Raw genomic sequence first — 12,209 nt, forward strand, 5'->3', positions numbered from 1 at the left:
TTCCTGGCTGGACAAGACCCTGAGCAGTGAAATACAACTTCAAAATTGCCCTGGTTTTGAATGAGGGGCCTGGACCAAATGAGCACCAAGCTCCTTTTCCAGCCTAAATTATTCTGCGAGTTGGTGATTCTTGATGTGTTTACACAGTGTAATGTCAAACAACATGTTAGTTCAGGCACTGTTTAGACATATAGCTTTATCCCAGCTGATGCGTTGCGATTCTGGTTGGTTGTGTCTGTGTAGTTATTGTACTGAATACCGTAACAGTAACAATTGTTAGCTTGTAACAGATGTTACCCCTCCCCCCCCCCCCCAAAAAAAAAAAAAAAAAAAAATCTAAATAGATATATTTTTGTGCAGTTTTGGCAAATTGAGGAAAAGGTCTAAGACTGCAATCAAAATGCTCAGTGACGTATAAAACTGAACAAACTGCTGTTACTTTGCGCCATGAGCACAGATGTTTCTTCTGGGGCAATTCCAGTAAATAAGATAGTTCTTGGGGGGTCCTGTCAAGCTACCTTCTCTTCCCTCATTCTCCTTTTCCCTCCAAAAAATTGCTGTAATTTTAGTGTCTCTACATTTATTAACCTGGTGTGCAAAAATGTCAAATGACAGCTTTCCAGGAGGAGAAACGAGACTACTCATCGCTGTTCAGGCCACAGGGGAACACAAGGGAATTTCATGCCCTGTGACTCAGAAAGAAAAGCTGAGAGGGATTTTGTTTTAATTTTCTTGTATTTCAATCTTGGCTTTCCCTCAACTTCTCCCTGCATTCAGTAATCTACTTTTTAAGTTTACAAACCATTCAGAGTCTTAAATTACTGGCATCACAGTGGCTTCTCTGGCTAGACTATATTGGTGGTGGAAGGCACCACCCTTGATTCCTCAAGATTTTCATGTAAGAAAGAAAAATGTCCTGGAGAATACATGCCCTCTATCTAGGGGCTACTTTTCTAAGGAATTTAATTTGTGACCTAGAGGTTTTCCTTGACAAATTGGGTAGCACAGAAACATGCTATGTTCAAACTAGTTTTTGGGGCAGATTTGTTCTGTAGGTAGATGTTGCAGCTCTCTCAAACACTGTATACTAAGATTGACAGACAGTCTGGGAAAAAAAAAAGTTATTGGTTTTTAAATTGTATTTTTTTTACAGTTTGTTCTTAAACAAAAAGGTTTTAGTGCAGGAATCCATGCAGACGTGCAGTGTGAGAGTTCTCTGAAACTGTGCTGTAATTTGAGAGATACATGAACAAAGTCTCTCTGTGTAGACTGTAGCTGCATGAAATTTTATTTCTTTAATGCATAAGCCATTTTTGACAACCATTTTTCTGTGAATGTTAGGATATTAACATCTCATCAATTAAAAAAAATAAAATTAAAAGGGCATACTATTGCCAGGTATCTTATCTTATCCAAGGGCAGATGGAGAATGTTTGCTGCCTGCTAATAAAGAGGAACTGTACAAAGCCAAATTGTGCCATTAGTTGTTAGTTTTGTGACTGGGAGATGAAGTCTGAGACTACAGGAAGTAAGAAGCTGGCAGCTGTACATTGGTAGCTGAGTATCTTCTGATGCAGAGTCAGAAATTGAGGCTGTGAAATGTTAATTGGTGTGCTAGGAAAGGGGTGAGCATTGTGGCTTAGTTGATTAAGATGGTGCAACATTAAAAAATGTCAGATGGAGAGGTTACTTAGATCTGTGTTTAATTATCTAGATGTTACTGTTTCTGAAATGGTAATTCAGCTTCTTCTGTAAAATTTTCAATAATTAGTAAGTATAACTTTTAATTAATGTTCTTTTCAGCCTGCAATATATTAAATTTATTGTTCCCAAGTTATTACAGTAAACATTAGAAGTCACAGCAGCCATTTGCTGCAAAACAACTTGTTAAGGAATTGTATGCAGACTTCAAAAGAACAGCTTCACCATTTTAATCAACATAAGTCACCCAGAACTAAGGGTATATTTCAAATTCAGCTATTTATTCTAAGAAATACTGGTACCTTGAAATTGTTGCAATTAATTCTCTGTGTGTTGCCACCACTTATTTCAACAGGTGACTGAGCTAGAGTGTGTGAGCAGTCAAGCCAATGCAGTCCACACACATAAAACAGAATTAAACCAGACAATACAGGAATTAGAATCTACGCTGAAGAAAAAAGAAGAGGTACTTGCTAATGTTTGTTTTGGCTTTTTTGTTACATCTATTCTTAAGGCATTCAATATTAATCTTGCAATGGCTAGCAAATGTTGCGGTACTTCCTTTTAATTTTTCAGATTACTTGAAATGATTAATATTTTTCCTTCTACATCTGTCCAATATAAAGCAAGGTATCTGAAGAACAAAAAATATATTTTTTTTTCTTTGCTTCTGCTCTTTGCAAAAGTAAGTCTTCGTTGAGGCACATGTGGTTTTTTTAGAGCAATCACCACACTGATGCTGTCCACACTGACTAAGAAGGGAAGCAGTCATAAGCATGCTTTCCTTTTTCTGGAGAGAGAGGTTTGGAGCAAGAAATATATCAATGCCATTTTTCAGGCCAATCTGTTTTTCAGTCTATGTTAATATAGCTGACTTTTATGATCCCTAATATAAGCCCTCTCCTTCAAAGCGTGCCAAAACCCCAGCCTGTAACTTGGATGATATTTATTGTGCCATCTGCCTTGGGCTCAGTCAGCAACAGGAAAATACAAAGAATTGGAGTAACACGTGCACTGGCAGGGGTCCTAGAGGAAAACAGATTTGTGCCACAGAACAACTGGGGATTGCCCCTTTATGGATGGGAAGAAGGAGGTGGAGGGGGCCACGTATGATGGTTTGCTTGCCCTGTTTAAGACTAGATCCCTTGAGCCCTACATGGGCACAGACAAAGCACACACTGGTATGTACATTTGGAGGGCCAGTGTGTCCCACAGGGTCTCCAGCTGTGTTGTTGTTAGCTGTTTCTGAGAAGGATGCAGGAGAAGCGCTCCTAGGAGCAAGCAGAACATCCTCCCAAAATGGAGGAAAGCCTTCTTCAAGCTCCCTCAGACACGAGATTAGCCTTAGGTTGGTAATGATTCCCATTTTGGTGCCCTTGCTCTTTCAAATTATGCTGAGTTGCTGAACGCAGAGATACCTTTCCGAGAGGTATTCTGGAAGGTAAATATGCCCCTGTAGGGAGAAATATTTGTTAGCTTTAAGTTTTTTATAGAAATCAATGGTTAAGGCTGGCAATTTTTTGATGCTCAGCCCTGCTGCTAGTGACATAATAAGCAGCGCACAGATGAAAATTGGATTTTTCTCATGAAAAAATGGGGGAGGATAGATTATAACAGAACATAAAAAACAAAATTGTTTCTCAAATTACAAGGACCCTTAATATTCCAAGAAAAAAAAAAATCAAGTCTTTTGTATGGAAAGGAGGCTTAGACTTGCATGACAAAGAAAATACTTATCTTTATTGTTTATTCACAATGGGATTGTCTTTTGGGGACTGTGATTCAGGAGTATTGGGAGCAGAGCTTAAATGTCACGTGCTAAGATAGGCAGTAGCCAGTTGCCAGTTTTGGTATCATTGCTATGGAGAGGAAGAAGCAGCCAGCTTACCTGTACTGAAGCCAATCCAAATAATGTGTTGCTAAAGAAGTTGTTTCTTCTCCTTCAGGAAATAGAAAGATTGAAACAAGAAATTGACAACGCCAGAGAGCTCCAGGCACAGAGGGATTCTTTGACCCAGAAGTTACAGGTGAGCTATAGTGCATCATCTTAATTTAGGTAGAAGGGCAAAATGATCTTCAAGTGAGCAGTTTACATCAGCAACTTCTGCTGTATTGATCGAAGCTTCTGGGTAAATACGTAAGTAGTAAAGTGGTGGGTCAAGATGCTTCTGGGGAATTAGTACCACAATTTCTACCTGGGGTAAGTCATTATTTTTTCACTGAGGGAACAGAACCAAGTTTCATTTATAATGCCACCGAACTCCACCCAGCTCTGAGGCAAGCAGATGTCCTTCATCAATACATGTTGTGGGCAGTTCTGGTCTCATTTTCACAGCAATGCCTTGTCATAGGTCTTGTGTGCCACTAAACTATCAGGCTTGTTGATAGGCATCATGTTGGGATGAGTCTATATTCAGCTTCTAAGCATTCTCTGATAAAGGTTAGAGTGTTCTTGCAGAATACAGACTTTAAAAACAGAATTTGACATTTTATTTTGAGGATTATATATAATTATTTAGAATATTTTTTTTTTGTTTTTGTTTGTATTACTTTGTTTTGTTGTGGTTTGTTTTTTGTTTTTCTTCTTTTTTTCTGGGTTGATCCTTCACTGTGTGTATAGCCAGATACCTCAGCCTACTGGAAGCAGTGCTATGTCTGAGCTCCTGTCCTTCTGTTGCTGGGCTGACCAGCCAGCACGGACATGCCCCCCTTAGTAAGAATCAGCTTTCTGATTGAGGCTGACCCAGAGCTGAGATGGGTTTAAACTCTGAATTCAGACATCAGAGTTTTGATACAGCTGGAAACTCAGGCATTAAATAGCTCCAAATCCAAAGTGCTGAAATATGACCATCACTATTCTGCATCTTGACCTAAATCGTGGCAAAAACAAGCTCTGCCACAGCTAAAAGATCATCAAGCAGATATTCTTTGAAATGCGATATGTGAATTGAAACTTTCTTGAATCTCATTTTAACCTACAGAATAAACCACATTAGAACAAAATTACTGTATTCATTCTCCCCCATTCTTAAGTCAAATTATTTGTAAAAAAAAACTATGTTATTACAGTGCTTCTTTGAAGATTGTTTTGAATATACCTGAGCTTGCCTGTTTCACTATTCCAAAAATTGTTGCTGACTTTAAGCATGGGAGTTTTCAGATGAAAAGGAACTTATATGAGTGACTTAAAAATGAGCTTATAATGAAAGAAATTGTTCTAGCAGTGGCATATGTAATAATATCAGCATAATATCACATGAAAAGTAATAATGAGCTGAGAAATAGCTATCCCTAGCAAGCAGAGTTATGAGAGACTAGCAAAAGGCTAAAGATCTTTGAGAATCTGTAAATCCTAACATTTTATTAATAATTGTACTTCACAAAGATTGTAGCTTCCTTTTGAAATATATATTTATCTTAGGAACCAAATGGATGTATTATGTACATAGGTCCATATGTCACATTGTAGGTGATCACTTTCTCAAAATGGTTAGGATCTGACATAAAAGTTGCCGTTCTTCAGGTTAAAGCTTATTACTGACCTGATTCAGCTCTTACAAAAGATCTTAAGTCTTTGCGTACTGAAGTACTCATCCTGCTTCGACAGCAGTGGCCTTCTCCAAGCCAGTTCACCCTGCACCTGTGATGTCAGACATATGGTGTTTTCTTCCGTAGCTCTGGTCTGACCATCCCACGTCTGTTCTCTTCGTTGACTCATTGTCTGTTTTCAGAGTGATTGTCTCCAGGGTCTGTATCTGTTCATCAAACACTTTTCTCTTCCGCTTCGTTTTTCATCCTCTTGTGTTCACAAATGGATTATGTAACTCTATAATATTTTGGAATACCACCTATATGAAAAACAGTATACAAAGAAATTATTATTTCAAGGTATGTCACATTACTGAAACATTTATATCAGGGAATGAATTTGAAATCTGTCACTGAGAAATCTCAGTGAACAGCAGTACGTTATCACTGCAAAGGGTAAGTATCAGGGCCCTTGTTACTTAATAGTTTAATTAATTAAGACATCTCAATCAGTCATGATCAGTGTGACTCTCACAGCAAGTCAGGATATCTTTATTACCGTGCCTGATCCCTAAATACAGCTGTTGTGTATGATTTGAATATTTAATTCTGATCTTTTATCTGACTTCCACAAGAGATTATTACAGTGTGAATAGCAAAAATTACTTATTAATAATTTATTTATTTTCTAAAAGAAAATGATTTGTGAGAAGTGATTATTCCTGCTGTAGGAGCTTGAAAAAAACAGTGTACAATAAACCATGTAAAGGGCCTGAATGGATCAGAAGAGTAGGCTTATTGCCCTGTGAGATTAACTGCAAATAAAGTGAAATGACACAAGTAGGAGAATGGATTATGTTACGTGGATAGCTCTCCCCTTCTTCCATTAAGAAGCAGCAATTCTGAGGAAGACTGTAATAGGAAGCTGCACATGATCCAGACATGAACTTGTAATTTAATACTACTATATAAAACTAATCAAGGGTAAGATGTCAGGATCACAAGTAAAATTTGGTAAGCAGTGTTTTCCAGAAACCAAGAGTGGGCTTGAACAGTCAGTATTGTGTGAAATACCGAAAGGGCTGTGCCACCCAGCAGAACTGAGGGGACGCTGAGCCCCCTTTCCATGCCACACAAGGTCACTTTGCCCTGGAGGGCCCGAATCCCTGTGGCCCTGAAGCCATGTAGCACGTGCCAGCGTTTGGTGTGGAGGTCAGGTGTAGGCCCAGCGAGGGACAGCCTGCAGCAGGTACTGACAGGGTTACAGTCACCTAGCTTGTTTGCTCCTAACACCTGTGAGGAAGCTGATCATTGCCTAAGCACACACCTGTTTCAATTTACGTAGTTTCTACAAGCTCACCCTTTCAGCTAGTTTCCTTTAATCCCTTGGCAGCTATTTTATCTGTGTGAAACAGATTAAAATAATCTTTCTCTTGATCCTGGCGGCAAGGGGTAATGCCTGCTCTCAGCTCTGTTGTTCGAGGCCAGTGGCCAAAAATCTGTCATTTTTACCTTGCCCCTTTACAAACAAGCAGTAGGTGAGGCACTCTGGTTTTGAGGAGATGTAGCTGCATGAAACAAGTTGGTCTGAAAACTGAGAGCAGCTCCATTGAAGCTGTGTGACAAACCTGCTGTAAAGGCTGGCAGAATTTAAAAAATGTCACTGCACATAAATAATAATTCAGTATGCACTTTTCTGGAAAATGGCTGCTTAGGGTGTATGGTGTACCAAGTGCACTGTCCCAGTGCTGCCTTCGAAAGTGGTTTTCTTAGCTGAAATTAAGAAATTATTATCTGCCCCTGCAGCAGAGCGGCCCTGAGCGCTCCTCCAAGCACTGACGGTGGTCTCAGCCTGACCACTGTGCTGCAGACCTCGCCGACAGGGCAGCCAGATGGGACACACAGCCTGTACTTGAGGCTTTAAGTATTCTACAAGTGGTTTCACCTTGACCAGTCTTGCTCGGTTTTATTCCAGTCCTAATTTTCAGTGTGAAAAGGTGTATAACGTGGGACAGAACTAAGGTGGTACTCCTCCGTACATAAAGCAGTGATCTGGATGGGCTTCTGTGTGAGTCCATCTGATGGGGACTGATGTCCTTGAGCAATCCACGTAGTCTAAATAAGGAGAGTTTTGAACTTAAGTAATCCTTTGAGAAGCTGTTTTCACTAGGTGGCATATTTCTGAATGGCAGAAGTGATGACTAAATACATTGTGCACTGAGTAAATTTTATCTCTGTTCAAACGAATCTGTCCTTCAGATGAATTATTGAAAAAATGGAGGAAAGGATATTTTCTCAATCCAAATAATAATCTGGGCTCTGGTTTTGGAAACTTCAAGGGGTCACAAATTATTCTAAAAACAAAAGTAGTGCATGAATGCCAGGAGGAGGTTAAACTGCTTTCTGTTTGTAGATAACGCATTAACATGTTATGTATTTTCTCTGAAGGAAGTAGAAATTCGAAACAAAGACCTGGAAGGCCAGCTGTCTGATCTAGAGCAACGTCTGGAGAAAAGTCAGAATGAGCAAGAAGCTTTTCGCAATAACTTGAAGACACTTTTAGAAATTCTTGATGGAAAAATATTTGAACTAACAGAGTTACGGGATAACTTGGCCAAGCTGATAGAATGCAGCTAAAGAAAATGGGATTTCAGTGCCAATCAGCTTAAAGATGCACTGTCTCTCTTTGTAGGACTGTGTTGGGCTCTGCATCAAAGTTGCACAAAATTAGAAAATGCTCCTCTGAGAGGGCTTGTTTTAAATTTGAGTCATATTTCAATGTAAAATTTAGAACTCAGCTTGTAGCTAGTTGAAGAAAAAGAAACAACGAACAAAACAAAAAACTTGAATTACAAATTACCTCCTTGTACATTATTGGCCATAGATAACTTGAAAGATATTAACAGTAATTGAATGCAATCCTTTTCTAATTATCCAGTGATGGAAGAATTAGCAGTGTCCCAGGTCACATCCCCTTTTTGTGATAGACACAATATAGGTTATTTGCTGTTTTATTTATTTAAAATATTTAATTGCTGTGTTTTGTGCAAGAAGTTAGTGATGACAGCCCTGTATTTTGTTGTTCTTAATAATTTCTCAGGATACTTTGCACTGTGGAGAAACAGTGCCATTACCAATTTATTCTTGCCAGGGGTGAGAGAGAGTTGCATCTTTAATTGAAATGAAGTTATTAACTGCTTGTGTAAAGTTCTTCCTTTTGGGGTACTTCAGTTGGTTGGTCAGTTGGTGGTTGTTTTTTTTGCTTGTTTGTTTGTTGCTTTTGTTTTTGCCTTTTTTTTTTTTTTTAATTTATTTACTTATATAAAAGACCGTATTTGTTTATGGAATTTATGCAAGTGTTCTACAATATTGTCCAATGTAAGATTTACTTTTTCACATGAATTTCATGTAATTACAGTGAGATACTATCTTCCACTAAATTGTATTTTGAAGCCAACCAATGATGGCAGGTGAGTCCCCCACGAAAAAAAAAAAAAAAAAAAAAAAAGAAGGAAAGAAAGAAAGAAAAAAAAAGAAATGAGAACTTTAAATGTAAAATTTAACATGCACAGGTAACAAGAAATAGCAAGCCAGTCATTTGTTTTCTGGCCTTGCTGCGTGTATCAAATATGTATGTTGAATTAACTGTTAGCCTGTTCTGCAGGAGACTTTTTCAGAATGTCACATGAATTTCAGGTTTTGTTATAATGGCTTATGGGGAGCACTGTTTATTATAGACTGCATTAAGAGCATAGAGCTATTGCAAGGGATTACTCATATACTGAACTTGTCCTGCCAAGAAAGCTGTTTCTAGAAGTTTTGTTGTCATAACAAATTGAAATGGAGACATGTTTACTCTTTTATGGGTCTTCATATCACATCTTTATTGAAATGACACCAGGCAATATTCTGAACTGTTAACTAAATGTTTAAAAACAGGAAATAATTGAATTCAATTATCCTCAGTGAGCAGGTTTTAAAGTTGTTCTGATGTAATTTTAACAGACTTTTGGCAAACACACATTTCTTTATATAACAGATTTCTTTAAAAAAAAACACACACACAACTCTTTGAAAGGTAAGCCAAGTGTCATGTGTCTCGCATCAAAGTACATTCTTGCCATAAATTGCTTGTAACTTTGAAGAGGGCTTTTTTAAAAGGTACGAATGAGTGTCAGACTTCAGAGTCGAAAGATGCACTGACCTTTGTTTGCTCCCCAAATTATTTGAATGTTAAACATGAAATCTAGCTGCTTATTAAATTTGTACAACACAATGTTCTCCACTTAGAGACTGCTATTGATAACTAGGAAAGTTTGTTTTATGTGTGTACTGTATGTATATACCATATAATACACACAAGTTATCATTTATATTAGAAATACATGCTTTATTTCTAAGATATTGTTTTTTTTTTCTTTACCAGTGATTTATCAGGTGTCCACTGACTAGTCAGGAAAATGGTTTAGGTCAAATGCTAAACCACCATGTATTATACTGTATGTAATGTACACAATGTTTAAGTTTTATCCATATTTTTAGGGTATTTTCTCACCTATTTTATTTATTAATGGGGTGGGGGGAGCTTGATTCAGCGTGCTACTGGTTGAAAACTTTGTGGTGAGCTACATGTTTTTCATTTGGTGGATTTTAGGCAATGGTGTGTACATCTTCATCAGGTCCACATGAGCTAGTTTCGCCAGGTTTTAATTTGCCTTGGTGATGTTTGGCCCTGATTCTCCTGTCACTTGTGCTGCTGTAAACCAGATGTGTCTCTGATGTGCTGTCAGCAACATTCAGTTGGCATAACATTTGTGGAAGTGCAAGGAAAATCTGGCCCATTAATGCTCGATGGACGTATAAGGATGAAGAAACTAAAAACAAAAGAAAGTTGATGATGGAATAAATGTAATATTATTTTTAATGATATTATTATTGACATTTTTAAAGATATGATGTCATTTACATGTGGGAAAATAGTGGACAGAAATATTTCCACTTAAATTTTGTGAATATGTGTGGTACATGAGTATTTCTATGTATACGTACACACACATATGTATATAAAGAACATGGAAAAATTTAGATGTGCACATTTTTAATATTTTCCTATTGAAATTAAATTTTAAATTGGAAATTGATATTTGAGAATTTCTTTTCTCATTCAGTAGATATGCTTCATTTCATTTTTTACAATTACTGAGGGCTGCACCTTTGAATTCCTAAATAGTTGTCAAACATAAATATGGGGATATGGTGGACATACGTGCACATATAAATAAAATCTGAATGCTAAGAGGATTTTTAATGTTTATTTACAGTAGTTGAGTGTTTAGTAACTGAAACCTAAAGTTCATACTTGGGCGGTTAGACCTACTATAGCCTCTCCAATTCTGTTCTAAGATAGTATTTTGCCTGTTTGAAACGTTATTTTTCCCAGAGGCAGGTATTAAGAATTGTATTTATCATTGACGAAACTATGGGGATGTATATACCTGAAGACAGTGTTGAGTACTGTAGCATGAAAACATGAACTTGCACGGGAGAGGCAAACAGTCACATTGCATATAATTTGTTTTATGGCAACTACAGTCATGTAAAAAAAAAAAAAAAAAAAAAAAAAAAAGCAAAAAGAATTACAGAAAAAAAATAAAAACAGAAACACCTAACAAAAACTAAAGAAAAGTCATAAAATACCATTTTATTTTGAAATACATTTGCTGTTCTCTGGAGAATGTACTTTTATTCTTTATTTTTTTTCTTTAAATCTTTTTCAAGTATGTGCAAGTGATAGCAGCAGCTACCTTAATCTTTCAGGTGCTACTGGATTTTGCATTAGCGTGTTATGTTGTGAAATCCTGACTTTGACATAAAAGATTTTTGTAAGTATATCCCCGTCTGGATAGTTAGTTTTTGAGTGTCTTGTTCATAATCCAACTGCCTCAATGATCCAGAAACTTCATTTTTCTATGTGGACAAAGTAAAGTGTGTGAATTCATGTCTGTTACAGACTGGGAATTTCTTTTCCTGGCTAATATACCCAGGAAAGAGGAGAACAAAATGAACTGATAATGTGGAAATATTGTTATGTGGTCTCTACAAAAACACATTTTCAGGTAAAATATAAATAAATAAAGGGCTAAACCAGATGTTACACAAACAAGTATCGTTTAATGCTACTGGTGGCATTCCCAGGACAATTCCTTTAACAAAAACCGTACAGGAATGAACGATGCATCAATTAAAGATGAATATTTTGGGATGTGTCTTGTCAGTTGTGGAAGGTTTCTGTTTTCTGTTAATTTTTCTACCATTTAGGGACTAACTCCATGTTAGCCCCTTCAATAAGGGGATAAATCTTACTTTTTTAATCATCTTTCATATTCTGTACTGAAGCGGCTTTTGAACAGTGATCTGTGAACACCACATTCGTTAGGAGGTTCATTTCAAAGGCAAAAATCAAAATATTTTTTTTCAGAAATACAGCATGGAAAGAGGGCTGGGATGTTGCAGATCTCAATTCTCTGCAGCACTGTGGGTGTTAACAAAAGCACTCAACTTGGTTGGTTAAAGAAATCTTGGATCTTGAGGCCAAATATCAGTCCAGTAGGGAGATTAAGTTTGGATGTCAAAGACAATTGAGAAAAACAAACATCAAGAAACTCCAGCGAAATGTGTGTAGTCTCGGTAACTGAACATGACAATTAAGTGCACAGTTCTATGCTGATTTTTTTTTTTTTTTTTGGGAAATAGACCTGACCGTGCAAAACAATGTTCAGATCATCTTGTTTACATTTTCTCAATAATGCTGCATGTGTGCACTACCTCTGAATGGTGCTAAGCAGAGAACATATTTTACGGAGTAGTATACATTTTCTAAAATATCGATTTTTGCTTTATAGAATTAGTTCCTTGGCTTACTCCACTTACTTCAGATAAGTACAATGAATTTCACCCGTTCTGTTAAACGTTCAGAAGCA

The 12,209-nt window shown here is 37.1% G+C and overlaps 1 protein-coding gene across 3 annotated transcripts in view; it reads left to right on the plus strand.

Moving 5' to 3' along the window:
* The window catches only part of HOMER1 (homer scaffold protein 1), an 87,631-nt gene extending 76,178 nt beyond the window's left edge, over positions 1–11,453 (plus strand). For all 3 annotated transcript variants that reach the window (XM_082784190.1, XM_082784191.1, XM_082784189.1), the window contains 3 exons: positions 2,057–2,167; positions 3,648–3,728; positions 7,678–11,453. In XM_082784190.1, the coding sequence (XP_082640316.1) occupies positions 2,057–2,167; positions 3,648–3,728; positions 7,678–7,866 (381 nt within the window). In that variant the 3' untranslated portion in view covers positions 7,867–11,453. The remainder of the gene's footprint in view (positions 1–2,056; positions 2,168–3,647; positions 3,729–7,677) is intronic.
* The last annotated feature ends 756 nt before the right edge of the window (positions 11,454–12,209 follow it).

This window comes from Aythya marila (genome assembly GCF_965140915.1).
Source record: "Aythya marila genome assembly, chromosome: Z".
Taxonomy (NCBI): Eukaryota; Metazoa; Chordata; class Aves; order Anseriformes; family Anatidae; genus Aythya; species Aythya marila.